The sequence below is a fragment of the Mauremys reevesii genome, linkage group 2 (genome assembly GCF_016161935.1).
Source record: "Mauremys reevesii isolate NIE-2019 linkage group 2, ASM1616193v1, whole genome shotgun sequence".
Lineage (NCBI taxonomy): Eukaryota > Metazoa > Chordata > Testudines > Geoemydidae > Mauremys > Mauremys reevesii.
Genome location: NC_052624.1, coordinates 185,422,436 through 185,442,180, shown reverse-complemented (window position 1 = coordinate 185,442,180; position 19,745 = coordinate 185,422,436). Strand labels below are relative to the sequence as shown.

The window sequence follows — 19,745 nt, the reverse complement described above, 5'->3', positions numbered from 1 at the left end:
GCCTTGCACCTTTTACAGTGTGTAAAATGGGAGTAAAAAGTTCTACCAAATCACGACAGTAGCATTTACTCCACCTATACGGAAGTATAAATGTCTTCACCAGATTCAAGTGTAGAGAATTAGGCCTTGTGGGATCTTTGTTTTCAAGGAATTACCCAGAAGAGCTAGAATCACATTTGTAAAGATGAGTGTGTCTGCAGAAAGGAGCAGATGAAAACCATTACAGTTAGTTTTCTTATCAGACTTAGTCTCTTTACAGGAATGGATGGCTATATTACTTGACTTGTAGTGTATTTGTGACATTCCAGCCAGTATCTGCGTCTCTCCAGCATATGTAATTCTGTCAAGTGGAATAGCAAAAGCTGGTAACATGCACCAGCTGATACTTTTCAAACGGAGTTTGGAAGAAACCGGGGCTCTGATTCTCCACTACCTGGCCAGTCTGTTAGTGATTTGCACCTGTGCCCACCACGTCCCACAGTTCCCATTGGCCGGGAACGGCGAACCACAGCCACTAAGAGTTGCGGGGGGCCATGCTTGCAGACGGTCAACGTCAGCAAAATGTCTCATGGCCCGCAATCAGATTACCCTGATGGGCCGCATGTGGCCCGTCTGCGGCAGGTTGCCCGGCACTGTCATAGAATCAGTGTTTCTCAATGCTTCCCCCACCAGCCCCATGTGCCACCACTTCAAAAATGCCACCATCAGATTCATAGGGTGTATCTACATTGCAAGGTGGGAAAGTCCCAGAGGTTCGGCTGCAGTCCGAGCCAGAATGTCTACACCGCAGTTAAGTAGCCTCTCAGCCTGAGCCTCACGAGCCTGGGTCATCTGGCATGGGCCAGCTGCAGGTGTCTAATTGCAGTGTAGACATACTCATAGACTCATAGTTTTAAATGAATGAGATACTGCAAGGGTTATTGAGCACTGAATTGTCAATGGATTTATTTGGAATTACTTAGCACAGGTGTTTCTGTAACTGTGATATATTGGGAAAATTCAGTATTCAGCGATCCTCATATTTCCAGCTGTGCCAGAGTTTGTGCTCGTACAGTGAACCTAATGTAAAACACATGAGGATCTTGTGAAAGGTATTTTCTTACAGTCTCTGTGCTTCTCTGTTTATCGAGGTGTGTTTCTTTGGTCCTGTGTTTTCATAAAGGGTATAATATGGGTTTTATAAAGCTGTCCTTGAACCTGGAATCTCCTTCCCTGCAACCAGTACATTCCGAACCATGCTAACTAGCATGCGAGCAGGTGAAGATATGAGGAGGAGGAATCTGACAACGGTCCATTATCCATAATACATGCATCTTGAATGGCACTTGTGCATCTGTTATGTACTTAAGCATGTTTTTATTAGTAGCCCAAGAAATCTTGAAGCAAGTGTTGCAAGCATCTGTGTGTAAAACAATATAAAAGGAGCAAAGTTAACAAGGGACTAGGAGGTTGTAAAACAAGGGTAGCAAAGTTCATTCACCAGAAGTAAAAACTGAGAGCATTAAACGAATTTAACTATAGCTAATATACGCCCGCATTTTAAATAGACTAAAAGCTCTTTTAAGGGTTCAAAATCCTCAAACACATGCATACACTTGGAACTGAATTGTTAGGCACGGTACCCAGAGATATTTCATTGGTATCTACTCTACACTAGCAGAATAGTTATTTTTATACCCTAACAGATATCCTGTGCTAGTGCCATAAATTGCCAGCAGCGCCTAAGAGCTATGAAAGTCTCTGCAGGTTTTTATTTAGGCAAGAGAAACCCTCACATGAATCCAAAATCACTGCTCTCTTTATTTAAATTTGGGTCTGGCTAGAAAAAATATGTTTATTCAAACTCCTTGAAGTCATTGAGGCCCAGATGATTAAAGGTGTTAGGCATTACTGTGCTCAGCATTGCAATACCTAACTGATTTAGGAGCTCAAATCTCATTTTCAAAAGGGATTAAGACATTTAGGAGCCAAAATCCCATTGATAGTTGATAGGATTTAGGGTCTAAGTGCCTAACTCCCTTCTGCAAATGACATTTAGGCTCCTAAATCAGTTATGTGTTGCAGTGCTGAATGCTTAAGTACCTTTAAAAATCTGGGTCATAGAGGCCTACCTGGGCCTTCTAATTTATAGTTCACCTGACCTTGGAAGTGGGGGTCTTTTCCCTGTGAACTGCATGTGCTGCTGGATATCCAGGAAAGGCAAAATCCTCTCTCCCCTCTGAATTGCCTTTATTGGAGAGAGGCTCAAGATTTTTTTTCATGGTCAAAGGTCTGCTGAAGTAGCAAATTCCATACCAGTCACCCTTCATGCTTCAGAGAGGGGCATTCTCTCCATGACTGACAGGTACAGCCTCTACAGCACACCTTTGGGGCAGGGGATGGAGGAAACAGTTTGTCCACAATAGGAGCAGATTTCTTCTTGGTATGCAGAGTCTGGACTAACATTCTCCAGGAGTTGGCATTGGTAGTTTGGATCCAACTTGTGATCTCTGGGAGCTGGCTCCAACTTGTTGAATATATGACACCTATTGGCTGGGTAGTAAGAAGCAGAGATTAAACACAGTTATGTAAAAGAAAAAATAAATGAGATTCCTGGTCTTCCAAAAAAAAAAAAGCCTTATAATCAAAAACTCCTTGTCCATAACAATATTGTCATTTATCTTTGCAATTTTATTTCTGTTGAACTCTGAAAGCCCCATCTCTACCTTATTATTCTTGAATTTACCAAATGTGCAGACATTTATCAAATGGGCCATCAGTAGCAGTAGAAATGCAGTAGTACATCCAAGTTAAAATTTTTGCTTTGATTACTACAAATCCATGGAGCCCTTGGGTCCAAGGCTTCTACTGCAGCACAGCTATTTGCAAATAGATTTTTATAGCACATTAGTGCTGAAGGGGAGTCCAAAGAAAATAGTCCTTTTCAATATTAAAACCAGCTGTGACTTTCTTGTGCTGATGACTCATTCATTTTTTTTATAGGGTGGGAGAACTAAGCAAAAGACACACAGAGTCTTATTCAAGACGTTGTTTGTTTTGCAAAGGGTATCCTAGCCACAAGCCAACTTGATCATACCAATATGCAACTCATGTTTATTTAAAACTTTTTTTCTCTTAACAGTTCCAATTATAAAAACAGAACCCAGTGATGACTATGAGCCTGCTCAAACCTGTGGACCAATGACCCAAGGATTAAACCCTCTCTCTAAACCATACTACAGCCAGCAGATCATGATGCCTCCTGATCCTGGTTCGTGCCTTGTGGCTGGCTTCACTTCCTGTCAGCAGAGAAACACTGTGATGTCATCTTCCCCCAACTCAAGCCCCAAGCTGCATGATCTTTCATCTTCTGCTTACAAGTGCATCACCAACCCGGGCCACAGTCACCTAGGACTTCAGCAGCCCGCTGGAGGTGTCCCCACCATACAGGAAGTGCCAAGGTCTATAGTTGTGCACCCAAGTTCTCCAGAGCAATCATCTCTCATCATGCTGCAGCCGCAGGTGAGTCAACATCTGAGCAGTAGCTGTTCCCTTGGTTACCAACAAACACTCTATCCCAACAGTCCCTCTTCTCCAGTTCCATCCGTTACCCAAGAGCCAACCTATTTGCAGTCCTGCAGTCCAACTCACTCATCCATAATGGGTCAACAGCAGCACCAACTGCCGAAGGTTCAAAGAAATGAGTCTCCAACAAACCAACCACTGTCATTGCCAGAGTTGCATGAGGACAGTAATCATAATTTGGCCCCTATTCCTGTAATGATCAAGCGAGAACCTGAGGAATTGGACCAGTTGTACCTGGATGATGGTAAGTCTTCCACAGCTGTAGAGGTTTGCATTCAACCATATTGCTATATCAGTGAGTTCTTTTAACCCCCTTCACAATTCTGATGGAAGAAAGTGCAAATTAACAGCTTTGTGGAATGGTGCAGAATTTTGTGCTGATGTTCTCTGTCTGAGAAAGAGTTCTTTAATTTTGTTTGCAATAACGAAAGTGTATTTTTAAGCATTAAATGCTGTTAGTCACTGTAGAGCTAGCTGCATGACCAATAGCTACATTGCAATAATCTTAACCATATGGTCTTGGTTTCTGCCTATGCCAGTGACCTGTGGAATGGCAGTGAAAACATATTTAACATTGTCCTGTTCGTAATGCAATGAAATTTCAGATACACAAATCTGCTAATTGGAACTAAAGGATGAACTGCTCTATTTCAGCTGAGAAAACTCAAATTTAAAACTGAGGCATGTCCTTCAGCTGATGGCTTTACAGTCGGGTAGCATCTGCCGCTAGGGCTTTTTTCTTTAGTTCCTACTGTAGATTTGTAGCCAGTGTTTTTTTAGTTTTTAAGATTTTATAGATATATACCCACACGCACCACTCAAATGTTAAAATGCTGTGATGAACTTGTCAGACTTTGGTTTCCAAAGATTTATTATCAGAACATAATAAAGAGGGTTATCTGGAATTTGATTATATGACCTCCCTGAACTGTGATTTAACACTTACCGCTAAGTATCCCAGTAGTATTCTGAACCTTCACTTTAATGCAATATGTGAGCTCCCTTTCAGTAGCAAGATATTTTTATATAACATACTATGCTGTTTGGAAAAGGAATGTCTTTGAAATTTCTATATTGAAACTAATTGGTACCAAGAAGCTTCTGAATGTGATTGTCTTTCAGGGAGAAACTATAACAAAAGACAATTAATTTTACTTTTTTAATATAATTTTGGGGACTGTTATTCATTTGATTTCAAACTGCATGATACTTGTTGAATTAGGATAAAAACATTAGTATTTTGGGCTTGAATAACAACATTTTGCTTTTCAGTTCTGAGAAAACATCTTTCCTTAATAGAGATCCTAATCAGTTACATGACAGACAAATCGAAGGAATTGTCCTAATTAGGAGCACAGTTCATTAAAGTTTTACATGGCTGTTACACAACTTCACTGCATTTCTTTCTATGCTGAGGACACGCTTGTCTTCATATAAACGTTGTCCATTTTTTCCACATGCATACTGCCATGAGAAACAAGATTAAAGCTGATGCATCCCCCAAAATGAAATAAACAAAAAGTAAAAAACCCCAATCAAATGAAAGATTGATAGAAAACAAAGATTAGCCAGGGTGGGACTGATCACAAGATTAACAGCTGGGATCTACATATAATAATCTTGGAGATTCAATCCATATCAGTAGCTGTCATGCAACTATGCCTCCAGAAAAGCACCACATTACCCCTCCACAAATTATACCCATCATCCCCTCTCTTCCTTTTTTGTTTAATACAATTGATTTATTTTACAACTAATAAAAAAATTGAAAGGATTACTTTGGAAGAGAGAAGTATAGGAATATCAGAACTCTCTCATTCTGAGTCATGCTGATAGGCTGGGCAATTGGTGAAGTCCCACTGGGAGAAACACCCCCTCAGCATTCAGAAGGGTTCTCTGCTGCACCCCATTGGAGTGGCATGGTTGGGGCTCAGGAATGTTGGATGTAGGGATGCACAGATCCACTAGCCAGAACCCCCTCAGTGAAGAGGTGCACAGCAGTCTCAGAACCTGTTACAGCTCCTAGCTTGCAGTAGATGTCACAGGTCTACTCTGTTGATGCTCTGTGTTCTGGAAAAGAGAATTTCATTTCCCCACCCGAAGCTTATTTTCTCTGACATAACACAAATGACTTTGGCATGGTAGTTATTTTGCATTCCCCGATCACTGTAGCCAGATGATAGAATCCATACTTCAGTATGTATCATGCTATTTCAAGCCATTCTGTGACCAGCCACAGAACAAGAGATAGAGAAACAATCCCTGCTTTTCTTAATAGTAAAAGACAATACATGACGCCATTGTTACCCTACTTCCACAAATTAAGGATCACTCTCTAAAAGTGGTGGTAGCATAATTTTTTATATATATATATATATTATTTATTTATTTATTTATTTAAGGGACAGAGGAAATTCTCCCATCACATCAACATCTGACTCCCAGAAATGTACCTGAGAAACTGACAGAACTTTTCTCACAACTATAATGTTATGTCTCCTTTCCCTACTCATCTCCTTCTTTCCAACTGATTTACACTGTTTACTTCCCTTCCTGCCGATGGCAATTTTATTGCTGCTTATTATTTTTATTATGTTCTATGTGCTAGTGCCAATAATAATGTTTTGGTTTACATATGGATTACACTTTACATTAAAAATACAGCACAAATTCACGTTTCATCAGTGCCACCTCGCACACTATCAGTCCCTGCTACGGTTAATCAGAAGTTAAAGTAGTAGTAGAAGTCTGTCCTTTTAGGGTTGCCCCATCTTCCCTAACTGTCTCATTGCTTGCAAGTGTAGTGAATAATTTTTAAGAGGTTGTTTCAGTAAAGAGCCACCTTCTCATACCCAAAGACAGATTATAGAAGGATGGAATTTTGACGTACAGGCACAGTTCAGAAGGGCAGCTTGGTTACTGCGACATCTCTTGGTTTCCAGTTATATATTACTCACTGAGGGCCAGATTGTGATACCTTTGCTCACAGTGAATAGTGCATTACTTCATTAATTGTTTCACTGAAGTAATTGGAGCCAATTGTAGGTACTAATTGTAGGTACTCACCACTGGGGGTAAAGATATCACAAAGTGGGTCTGATTAACTAGGAAAAAGACCCTTTTGTTTGCTTTTGTTTGGCTGCAGTTAAAATCAAACCATCATCATTATTTCCCATTAGTATTTTATGCATCTTCAAGTGGTTTTTGTTGTTGTTGGAGAATTATGTAGACTGTATGTATTTTGTAATCCTATTTTGAAGGTGGAAAAGCAGAACTCCAGTCAGACCAAGGAATAAGGAGACAATTTCATCGTTATTTTTAATAGATTAAAATCACCTTCTATTTATAATTTAAACATTGATTCACTCATGTCTCCTTCAAACTGTTATAGCTAATTAAACTTTGTTTGTACGTCTTCGTGTGAATAAACAATACAAAATCTGTAAAAATAAGTTAATTTTAATGCACAGCATTCCTTCCCTCCTACCCAAAACACACCACCCAACTCCTCCTCTCCCTAAAAGTAATTTAGTAAAATCTAAGAAATCAAAACCAAAGGCCCTACTCTGTAAAAGGAGACATGCCAGTGATTCCATGAAGCCCAATAGCAACTTTTATTGCTATTGATTTTATATGGAAGGCGCTCAGATACCATGGTGATGGGTGGCAGTGTAAAATCCTAAAATAGATAGCACGCTAATGTGACCACAGGACAAATTAAAAATCCAACCCTGGTTACACAAAGTGATATTTGATTCAGAGTCTCACAAACTTGCCTTTTCTTTTTCTGGTTTGATTTATATATCCCTAATTCTAATACATTTTAAGTAATCTTGGACCTGGAATAAACAGAAGTTTTTCAGGTTCAGCCCGTGGGATCAAAGCAATATTAATTCATTTGGTCTGGAATAGTTCCAGACTTAGGCCATCTACATCACAGAGGTCCTTCTAAAAAAGCAGTCAGTGTGTGTATATAAATATATGCACTGTATATGATGTTTCAGTGTTGGTGTAATGATACTCAGCTAACATGGTATAAAGAAAAAACCCAAGGAGGCTTCTATTTTGGCAAGTAAGTGTTGGTCTTGGCAATTTCATTTTAAACAAAAACCAACAGTAGCCACCTGGGCTACTGATTCGATTGGTAGCCTGTTTCAGTACATGAATATCTGTCTCAAAAACATTTATAAAACCCTTGAAACTCCACGGAAAATCATATGAGCTAGATGTGAATATATTACTAATATTGACGTGTGTCTGGCTCAGTTAGCACTCTTGTGTCACATGATGCTGAGATTTAATCCCAAACAAGACTTTGACTGACTCCCAATGCTGACACTGCCGTAGTAAGGGCTGAGGTACTGTTCAAGGTGTTGTCCTTCAGATGAAAGAGTTAAAATGAGCTTTTATCCCTGTCTCTGTTGGTCATCCATGAAATTCCATAGAATAAATGCCCTCCATGCCCTGACCAACAGTCCTTATTCAATAATGCAAGTGGTAATGTCCAAGACACTGTGTGTGGGAGATATTGCTGATTGCCTAATGGCTTCTCCCTTAGCAGTATTGAACTCGGGGTCTGATCCGAAGCCCAATAAAGTCAATGAGTATCTTTGATATGAAAGGTGCCTTATTAAAAGGAAAGACATATGTCCCAAGCAGAGACTCCCATACTGGGGAAAGGAGAAGATTTCATGAATCGCACGAGAATCTAACCTGGGAACAGCTCAGACACTAGGGTGATAGGAGCTATAGAAAACCCTACAAGACAGACCGACAGCTAAACACAAAATCTATTCTGTTAAGTGATTTATCAGCAATGAGCCTTCGATACAAAGCCAGGCAGAAGATTGTTCACAGGGCTCAAGATAACTGCCACATGAAGGAGAACTGGGCCCAGGACTTGGCTTGCCAGGCCACTGGAGTACAAATGAGCTATACAGCCATTTGCAAAACAGGGCAGAATTATCACTAACTAGCCAAAGAGTCAGCTGCTTTGGGGAAATTAAGAACTGACCTGAACTTTTGCCCATCCCTGGAACCAAACATTATTTCATGTACTGAGATGTGAATGCTCGGTTAATGTTTATTTTACACTTTTGTATGCTTTTCCTTCCTGGTCCGAGTCACGACTTGTGCCAAAATACCGCAAGAAAGTCCATTCTGATGGTATTTTCGGTTCAGCTTTGCTGACCAAGATGGCTCAGAGAAGTTTCCAAATTTTTGATTGCTTTACTCAGATGTTAGAAATAACCCTTTGTGGCCATAAGCAACTCAGTAGAACTTAGTCTGTGGACTGGACAGGCCTTTGGTTAAAATCAAAATAGGGGCAGCCAAAGTGGCTTAAAGTCATCTTCCCTGCCCCCACTTCCCATTCCTGTGCCTAGTGTAGCTTGGGTAGAACAAAGAATTGAGCCCAAATCTTCATATTGCGAGGAGAGAGAGAATTCAGTTAGGTGTTTTAATGCCAAGAAACGTCATTAGGGTTATGATTGGCACCCCCGCTGGCTGATACATTTTTTAAGCTGCAGCAGAATGACACTCAATTGTGAAATTATTTCCTGCCGTTAAAAACATCAAAGAAATGGCTTAGCATTCATTGGTAATGATATCTCTGCAAGCAAGGGGGAAACACATTGGTACCAACAGGAAAGGGATTTCATTGTGATCTGTCTTCTCAACACATTTTGACAGTTATTATATATTCTTGCTCCCAGTTTTCATTTTAATTAGTACTGAGACAATAACAAATAGGTTTTAATACAAAAACAATATTTATGTTTTGAATAAAGGTTGTGCTTGAGCTACAAAGTTCAAGTTTGAAACTTGCCCAAAGCCTATGAGTGTACCTCAGACTTTTGGGGTAAAATTCTGGCCTCACTGGTTTTTAAATTTGTTTCCTAGCACTTTTTCTTTGGGTCTGATTCCAGGTGCTATGGACTTAAGAACTCTCATGTGCTGCTTTGAAAGTTAATTCCTCCCCTCCCCCATTTTTTGTTGTTGTTTTTTAAATAATGAGTTGGCTTCTGATCTTGATGCTATTGGATGTGTATGTTTAACTCCCTGCATAGTGACGAGAATATATACATCATAAACAAAGAGGTGTCTGAATTTTTCAGTATGTGGCTGACAGCAGTTACTGATAACACATCATCAGCTTCTTTTTAAAACAAGTAGGCTTTTGCCCCCATAATTATCTGCTGAGTTTCATCGTTCTTTGACCATGAATGCACTCTTTTCAACTTCTTTTTTTTTTAATCTGAAAAAGTAAATTGGGAGCATTAAACTCCCAATAATAAGTAAAAGTGGCAAAACCACTGGTAAAGTGTTAGTGAAAGCTGCAGCCTCCCCAGCCATTTAATTTTAAACATGGCTCTTTTAAAAATAACTTTTGCAGTAAAAGTTTAACTCGTGGATGTAATGTGAGCTATTGCTAATGTCATTCCCATGAATTGCTTATGTTGTCGCACTGTTAGATGTCTGACAAGTCCATATATCTCTGATACAGTATATATGAAATTCGGTTGCCTCTAAACCATATGTTCATTTTTTATATCCCTGTATATTTCTGAAGTGCACGTGATTTGGTGATATAGTTTATTTGAACAGGAACTGTAGCAGACAGAATTATTCTTTTGCTGAAATGTATCCTTTTTCATACATTTCAGCTTTGTGATTAAAGTGATTGGCTCTCAAGGCATTAAGTTTAGTCTGGTGCTGCCACAATTATGCCTTTGAAAACTTCAGCGTTCACTCTCTGATTTCCAGTAGTCCAGATGTCATTAGAACAACATGCAGGTAGTCTACAAAGTCCAGTAATACTGTCTACACTTCAGTCTGGATATGAGCTTCCCCTCCCTCCCTGTTGGCCTGGTCTAGCAGCTCTGGGGAAAAAAACCAAAAAGCTTTCCTCATGGAAAGTTTTACTAAACCTGGCCCCATGCTTGAGTCAAGACCCGTCTCGTTTCTAATGATAGTTGAAAATGTACATGCTACTGTGGTAAAACATGCTGTGTCGTTAACATTTAGGATGTAGGTGATATCTGATGGGTAGGAGAAATAACATAAAGGGTCAGACCTTTAGTGGACATAAATGTCTGAGTTTGAGTGGTAGACCATTAAACTAAACCATGCCTGGTCAGGATAGCAAGATTGCCTTTTCACTCTTCATAGCAGTCTTTGTGAATAGAACCTCCCTGGAGACTCACAAAAAGAGAGCTTCCAAAACTGTAAACGACAAAAACAGGTGTCATTTCCTGATTCCGCCCAGTCTAGTGCATGCAACCTATTGGTGCTAACCTTTTAGATGCTGTGTGTTGTGAAGTCTAATGGTGAACTTTGTTTTTATTCTTTGAGCATTAACACAAGGTCTTTAAGAGGCCAATTCTTCAAGGTGTTGAGATCTCTTCTGAGATTGGTTGAGTGCCCTCAACTCCCATGCACATTCAGGGCTGCTGAATGAGGGTATTTTGAAGGGGCAAGGGTGACCAGGCATCCAAAAAGAGGAAGGTCTCAGTGGGCAGTAACTTGCAGTAGGGAGATCCTATGGTATTTTTAGTGTTCAGGAAACACTACTTGCATTGTGTGTGCCTTTGCATTAAACATTCCAGGCCACTAAGTGCACGCTGTGTCATGCTGCATCTCTTCAAACTAAATACCAATTTCACTCTGCAGCCCTGGTACTCCCTGTGCAATTAAATGGAAAAAAAATCACGTCTCACTTCTACATCTTATTCATTCTCTTACTTCCATAGTAATGGATATTGGCATTGGTGTTTCAAACAGGAAGGGGTTTTTAACGGTTTCTTAGGTGAGCTGGGGAGAAGGACTTGCTGCCCTTCAGCTTCAGTAACATTACGTCTGCTTATAAGCCTGGCCTGGTGCCAAAGAAAATTTGTGGCTTGCAGAAGCAAAGACTTTCCTGAGAAAGCTTTGTTCGGATGCTAGCGCTCATTTTTGGAATATGATATTTGTTTAAAAGATTTCTGAAGAGTTTCACCATTGAGCTGTGTAATGTCAGCTGGTCAGGAGTTATCATGTGAGCCACTTAAAGTCCCAGTACTCTTGTGCCCTGACCCGTCTTGACAAAAAGTATCTGGAGAAGTTGTTTCAGAAAGAACCCTTTTCTCCATTGACTTGGAAATAAAAGAAGTAACACATAGATCCCTGCTATATCTAGCAGGAGTTAGATTTAACAAACATAGAGCCCAATCCTGCCAACACCTAGGCATATGAGGAAGTTTACACCTGTAAATAGTCTAATTGACTTCAAGAACAGTGAACTTTGCTACCAGTTAGCAAGCTGTAATTTTATTAGATTACTAAAAAGTAAAAGATCTGCTCCTATTCCTGCTTAAGTCAACATTCCCTTTGGTTTCACAGGGAGTAGACCAGGCCCAAAGCTAGCAGTTAAAATGCATAATAGCCACATTCATTGCAATCTAGTTGTTGATAGACAGTCAAAGACTGGAGTCTCTTTTGGGAGAATTGTATGCAGCATAGTTGATTGTTTCATCTACATCTGCTTGACAACTGTGTTTTTTCAGTCAGACCTTTGGTACAGTAATAGACGCTTTTTGCTTGCTTTCTTTGCAAGGCTTTATGGCAGCACGAGCATCAGTTGTCCTCAGTGAGCTACTTGATAGGGTAACTCCTGTTCTTTCCTGTCTCAGAGTTTTCTGAGGGACTCTAATTGTATTGCCTCCATAGGGGAAGCTGTTTTCCCTGAGCTACCCCTGTGCTAAGAGGTGGTTTATCAAAAAGAATCACTCCCTGGGCCCTCCTTGTCCTCTGCATCTGGGAAAGGCTGCCCAGTCTTAACATTGTAAATATCTGCAAATAAGCCATGTAGTGGGAAAGCGTGGGCCTATATCACTTGGACAAAATTAGCTGATTTCAACTGCAGACTGAAGAGCTTGCCCTGGGGCTTTGCTGGGGTGACAGAGACAGACTTTGAGGTTGAAAAGGCCTTTTAGTGTGGTGTGGGTTGTTTTTTTTTAAACTTACCATAGCACAAAAAAAAGTATTAGGTGAAGTGAGATGGTGCTGAAAGAATATACAAACACTTGAGTTTTATAGTCCTGGAGCACCATATTTGTAGTTCCAGTATTTGGACTACCTTGAAAAACATGCTGCAGGTCTACAAGAAGGTCATAATCAGTGGATCAAATCCTGCAATTTTGCCTTAGGTTATAATACACAGCCTCCAAGCAAAATGTAAGGAAATGGGCCACCGAGTTCCTGTGCACAACCTCTTTTTTTCATCTCCCTGTAAGCAGAACCATGGTTGTTCCACAGAATTTTGGCCATAACGTGTCCAGATAGGAAGGGCGGAGGCAGGATTTCAGGCTCTGTTCTTACTCAGCCAAACCTCCCCTGTAATATGGACTTCAGTGAAAGCTTGGCCTAAAGATTTGTAGGGTTTGGACAGTGGACTAAATTCTGTCCCCGTGTTAGCGTTTTGAGGTCTGTGACGTTGAACCCGACTGGTAGTGGAATGTGACCCACTTTGACCAGTTGAGAGCAGAAATTCATGGATACCAAATAAATAACACCTACTAGAGACTGTATAACACAGAGAGGGAAGAAATGCTGCTGCTGCTGCTTGCTTTTGTTGTTGTTATCTCTGAGGTTTGCAGAAATATGAAAGTGCAAAAGATTTATTAGAAATAAAACTAAAATGATTAAAATAAAATAATAATATATGGAGATATACCTATCTCATAGAGCTGGAAGGGACCCCAGAAGGTCATCAAGTCCAGCCCCCTGCCTTCATTAGCAGGACCAAGTACTGCTTTTTGTCCCAGATCCCTAAGTGGCCCCCTCAAGGATGAACTCACAACCCTGCATTTAGCAGGCCAATACTCAAACCACTGAGTACATAAATATGATCCCTCCCCAGATCATATTTATATACTATTGAGAGCCTTTCCCTCACGGATTTGAATGTGTATGTGGAGGAGGGGGGATGTCTTTCCCATTCATGACTGAGCTCGTTGAAAATTCTCCACATCTATTGAAATTCTCCACGTGTATTGAAAATATGAGGCCAGGCGGATACCCTGTACTATGGACTTTCTGCTGTCCTTAAACTATTCCCAAACTGAACTACTGGATGGCAGTTCTGAAACTGGCTCCACACTTTCAAATGCAGGTGACTCTATTACTGAATGTTTTCCAGACATTTGAGTATTCGCTAATCAACTGTTTTCATGGAAAATACAAGCCAACTGTAAAGATTATTTCTTCACTAGTATTAATGAGCTGTTTTCAATCTTAATTGAGAATAAATTTGAGCTCTACAGCATTCCAAGATTTAAACATAGACTAATTACCTGAAGAATTTTACCTCTCTGCATCTGGATTATCCATTAATGACCACTCCAGACTGAATTGCTATATAATAGAGAACCATTGTACGAGCATTACTAGTGAGATGAAATGTGCTTGTCTGACCTAAAATGAGGATGTGTTATAATCTAATGTCAAAAGAGGCTTCAAGGAGAACTGTTATTACTCATGATGACTCATTTATACTGCTTGTTGGTTTTGTTTATTTTATATTTAGGTAGACAGATAGACCGTTTCGCACTCCATTAAACGTTCTGTGGCACAAGATTATGTGGGCCTGATTCTGATCTCTCACCGGTGTAAATCAGGAGTAGGTCTGTGGAAGTCAGTGGAGTGATACCAGTGTAAAACTGAAGTTCAGAACTAGGCCAGATGTCTCCTCTTTGGCAGGAGAGTCAGCCAGAATGCTCAGAATCATGTGGAAATATCCAGAGTGTTTTTCAGTAGCATATATAGTTTGGGAGGAGGGGTTTCATACACAGAGGTGAATTTGGTTTTTGTGATAAAGACTGATAGCCCTGGCTGTAGCCAGGTATGTTTCTCTCAAGCACTGTGCATGGTTCTCTTTGAAAGGGGGCTTCTGGAGGCAGATCCCACAGCCCCAGCTTCAATCCCAGCCTCTTTATATCTATTTAAACCAGAATAAGTGATGGAATTATTACTTTGTCACACATGAATGTCAGTAAAATTGACTAGAAAACTTACCGGAAAAGGGAGAGAAGAAAAACTGATTCCAAGACAGAAAGTCTTAGACTTCAGCAGGAATGTGCGCTCCTAAATTATCATACACAAACCAGCAATGGCTGCTCTGGAGGACTTTCCAGGAACTCAGCAGCTGCTTCCAGCAATCCATGCTAGATGTCTGCAGCCCAGACCAGAATTACCACAACCTGTTCCAACTTTAGACTCAAAACTAGAAACACTGGGTGAGATTCTCCGTTGGCATGAATCAGCGAAGCTCTATTGATGTTCATGGAACTGTGCTGATTTAGGCCAGGTGAAGATCTGGCCCATCCTCTGTTAGAATGACAGAGACTGAGGAGAGCAGCTCTTTGTAGAGATGTTAAAGCCTCTCTCTGCCAGCAGAGAATTTTAAGTGTTGCAGAAAGGTTTACAATATTTTGATGATAAAACTGAAGACTTGGGGAAAGGTTACATTGTTGAAACCGAAGTCTAAGGTTTTGCAGAGGAAACTGAAGGAAAAGACTGGGAACCAGAACATCATTTTTTATAAATCAGTGTAGCAAATGGAGATATGCTGATGGGAAGGCATTTCCTCTATTGTTTTGGCAGTCAGGTTGGTTACACATTGAGTGATAGGCCAGATTTTCATTCTGTGTTCAGCATAGCTCCATTGAAACATGCATCTGAGTCATCCTGTTGTCAATCAAGTTTATAAATGTTTGTAAGATCAGATCTGCGTGGCGGGACCCTTGTATTCAAGTGGAGTCTGACTTAAGTGGGGTGCCATGCTGGGACAAGGATGTAACTGCAGTATCAGGCCTTATATTTGGTGACGGCTATAAGACTGCGTGTATGTGTGTTTATATATATTTACTCTATTTGGAAAAAGATATCTCTATTTCATCTATAGTATCAATATTTTTGCCATAATGCTGTAAAATGTAGATACACATTGTAAAGTTTAAAATATATGGCTGGTTTGGCGGTGAAACTACGAGTTGGTATAATTTTAGGGGAAGTGAGAGAGAATATTAATTAGAGGAAGGGGAAATAAAACATCTCCATTAAAAAGATGAACAAGGAAGCATGAGATGTGGGAGGAGTAGGGTAGGATAAATGTGTGTGTGGCCAGGGAAATGGATATACATCTGAGACTGCACTAGTGAATAACAATAGCCTGGGATTTAACTGCTATGGAAAATATAATCTAAAGATGATCATTTCAGTGTGTGGGGGGGGAATGACAGGGGGTGCATTGAACATAAAAGGATTAAATTAAACCAATGGGAATAAAAAAATCACATGAAATTACCTTTATAGAGAGTTGTTGGCTTTAGCGTGTAGGTGGTGTTGGTGTTCTGTGATATACAGAAGGTCAGACTGGATGATTTAGTGGTCCTTTCTGCCTTTATGGCTCTGTGACTGATTGTCACTGACTTCAGGTAAGTCCAGGATGGACTCACATCATCCCTGCTTTGGTCCCATGTAAGTCACACAGGAAAAATGAATACAGCCAGGAGCAGCAATGGCCAGAGAGCCCTGGTAGCATGTGTCTGTGGAGCAGCACTGCCAGCAAGCAGTGGCCAGAGCCACAACAGGGGTGCAGAGCCTCTGTACAGATGATTCTGGCCTCCTGAAGATATTTGGGGATCCATCTATGGGGCAGAGAAGAGCAAACCTCCTCCTCTGATCCTGGCAGGATAATTTGGTGTTATCTCTGCATGGAAATCCTTTTGAGATATCCATGTACAAAGTTCCCTCCTACAGCTTTTCAGTAGGAGGGTACAATGTGGCCCAAATAACTCCAAAATCTGATAAAATGGTGGAAAATTACTCTTTGAGCAAACAAATAATAATACAGTCCAGTCACACCTCACTTGCTGGCAAGCACTCAAATCAGCTTTAAGGGGTCACATACATAATAGAGTATTCACACAAAAAGCAAAGAGAAAAAAAGAAAAAGTAATTTTTTCTTGATTAGATGGTTCATCAGTTAGAAAACATGTAAAAAAATATTAGAGATGCTTATTACATGAAGGAATTCTAGATGAGAGTAAAGACAATTAACCTCTGGGAGGCAGAGAATGCTTTAAAATGTACTAACACCAGAGCATATAGTTGGAGGAATGAAACAAGAAATCTCCTTACTTAGCAGCTTTAAAAAGATGAAACTCAAAATGCAGTTAGGGCCTGATCCAAACCCTATTGAAAACTTTCCATTGACTTTGATCGGCTCTGAATCAGGGCCTTAATATGCCAAATCAGGGAAATAATAATAATTGTCACAAACAAATGAATAAAAGTTTTGCAACATGATTTTCATCTGAATTCCAAGAATTCATTATAGAAGGATATTTAAATAAGATAGATTTATCCTTCCCACCATTAGTAGAGAAAAAAATTAGAACTTGAAAAAAAAAGTATAACATCTGCTTAAGTTTTCAAAGCTATATTTAATATTAACTCAGGGAAAGCACCTGGACCGAATGGTTTGCACCAGAAATTCATAAGTGCTTCCAGATCAAAATCACCCTGATACTAAGGCATTCATCTACATAACTGAAAAAGAAAGCTCTTCTCAACAGTTCAGTTTAACTACTACTGGTATCTCTGTCTTAAACCAAGCAGAGAACCAATGAAATGTGAATAATCTCCTTGAACTATGACTGTAAAATATTCCTGCAAATTGAAGCTTTAAGGCTTGAGAAAGTGTTAATTAAGGCCCCTTCTGCAAGCTGTTGTGTGCAAGTGGAGCCCTGTATCCATATGAGACAGCTTGCTGAATCAGGGCCTAACCTTGTATATTCAGATCACACAGGCTTTGTAGCAAGGACAAATTTATTGGAATAATGAAAATTACTAAGGACTCAAACAACAACAAGAAAGAATCTAAATGCTGAGAAGGCCTTTGATAAGGTGGAGTGGGATTGCCTTCTAACAACACTAAAAACTTGATTTAGTTTTTATTTTTTAAATGGTTTAAATCAATATATAACAAACCTATGGCTAGAATTAGAAACATAAACATATCATCCTGCTTTTGTTAGGAAGAGGGTTCAAACAAGGCTACCCACTTCCTCTCCTGTTACTTTGTGACCTTCTTGAGAGCCTTTTGATCAGCTAATTTGAGATCATCCAACAATGTCTGGCATATTGGTGGTTGAATATAAAACAATGCTTTTACTGTGGTTAAATTTGGCTTTGAGCAAGGGCCAACGCAAGTCCTAAGTCTTCACTTAAGCTCTATTTAAAGGAAGGACGTAGAGTGATTCATAGGGCTTGTGAGGGCCTCTGAATAGGGCTGAATTTCACTCTGTATTATGGATGATGCTCTACTTTACAGCACAATCCCTAGTATGCCCTACATACTTTCATTAACTGAAATTTTAAACTCAGCAGGATACAGAATTAAAACAGGAGGAAAAAATGATAAACTTAAATTGAGAGGGCCACACCATTGAAGTAAAAACGTAAATTCTTAAAATTATTTTAAGAACTCTTCTTCAAGCTAGTTATGTATGAATATTTTTTCAAGTTCTAATTTTTGTTTCTTTGCCAGTGGTGGGGAGAGTAAATCTATCTTATTCTAAATATCCTTCCCTCTCACATAAAGTGATGGGAATCAGAAGTAACTCCCCTGAAGTCAGTGAAATTACAGTGTTTCATAACTTGTGTAAAAAGAGACGAGAACCAGTCCTCCTTGCTTTTATTCCAATACGTGATCTCATATACATGTTAAACTATTTCAAATAACATGCAATGGTAACAGAAACAGTGTATTTAGTCTCACCTGGCATATTTGCTTGTATTCATATGGGCCTGTCCAAAGCCCACTGGAGTCATATTACGTTAATATATAGAGGTTAAGGGCATATACAATAATCTGAAATATGATCTGTGCACGATGGGGATGATGTATAGATACTTTGGGGGCTATCACTTTGACTGTCCTAACTTTCTGTGCCTTCAAAAAAATGTTTTTAAAAAAAATTATTGTAATTTCCATAACACGCACGCAGCACTCCTACGGAGTCAACAGGGTTCTAACTGTGAGTAGTACACATATTTTCAATGGAAGATATACAGGCCTGATTCTGATCTTCTTTATTCTGAAGTAAGTGGAGTTACCATACGCATATTTTACACCAGTGTTCGTGAGATCAGAATTATACCCACAGCCTACAGAATGTTACCCGGTCCAGTGGTCATATGTTTCCATTAGCACAGCTTAGTATGGGCATTGGAAGTATCTAAGGCTAATTCATTCCTTTCTCAAGTCTCTTGAATTTCTATATTCGTTTTGATGGCCTACAATATGGCAACCATAACATCACCTTAATGTTTTTTCTCATTGAATGTGGGATCATTTGAGATCATTCAGTGCTCTATAATGTTTTTCTTGCAAGCAGAGATCCTTATACTGTATATGGACAAAAACTGCATTGCAGCTATCTACAGCCATGACAAAGAGAGAATATTAAAGCCTCTAGCTCAAAACATTCATCCTTGCTAATCTAGCCTGCAGAGACATTAGCTAATCAAGGCTTGATACTCAGTACAATAGGACAAGTGCAGTAAAACTACCTCTGTTATCCTAGTGAGTGCTAAGAGTTATCATTCCCATGGCCAAATTACAGGGTTTGTTTTGTTCTAACAAGGCCCACAGCATACAGGACTATAAACCGTAACAATGAATCTGATGTAGTGTGTGTGTTATCAACTCCCTAATAACTGTCTCTCTCTCTCCTTTTTTTTTTTTCCCTTTCCCACCCCATTTGTGTGAATTTGTCCCCTGGAACTCTTCTCTATCAGGCCCCTGCAGCTGCTGTTATTTTAGATATGGCAGGAAGTAGGTACCGGAAAACAGCAAGAGCTCACAGCACTCAGAAAAATCTAGAAATTCCTCTGCTTTACCCAAGGCTCTGGCTCCAATCAAAGCCAATTTGAAAAAAAAAAAAGGCGTAAGCAGACAACTGTGTCTGGGCTGCGTATGTCAGAACTGAGGTTTTAGCCATCACCTTCTGCAGGGTACTCCAGAGTTATTTGATACGGCTGTGTAAATCACAGAGTACTTGGCTCGGAGAAAAGTTCCACTTCAGTTACACTGTAGAGGTGGAACTGACACGTGTGCAGAACTGACTTCTGCTTGC

At 39.8% G+C, this 19,745-nt stretch overlaps 1 protein-coding gene and 1 long non-coding RNA gene across 8 annotated transcripts in view; one reads left to right on the top strand and one right to left on the bottom strand.

The window, feature by feature from the left end:
* NFATC1 (nuclear factor of activated T cells 1) overlaps positions 1 to 19,745 on the top strand; it is a 143,992-nt gene that overhangs the window by 104,966 nt on the left and 19,281 nt on the right. For 4 of the 5 annotated variants that reach the window (XM_039525290.1, XM_039525286.1, XM_039525287.1 and 1 more), the window contains one exon: positions 3,122 to 3,808. In XM_039525290.1, coding sequence (XP_039381224.1) covers positions 3,122 to 3,808 — 687 coding nt within the window. The remainder of the gene's footprint in view (positions 1 to 3,121; positions 3,809 to 19,745) is intronic. The other variant, XM_039525288.1, reaches the window with a different exon arrangement.
* Positions 928 to 3,526, bottom strand: LOC120398169. 3 transcript variants are annotated; one of them, XR_005594222.1, is made up of 3 exons: positions 3,388 to 3,526; positions 2,142 to 2,532; positions 928 to 1,399 (listed from the first exon to the last, which is right to left on the bottom strand). It is a non-coding gene; the product is annotated as an uncharacterized LOC120398169 (long non-coding RNA). The 3 variants fall into 3 exon arrangements; XR_005594219.1 differs by having other exon boundaries at positions 3,358 to 3,495; XR_005594221.1 differs by having other exon boundaries at positions 2,296 to 2,532; positions 3,358 to 3,495.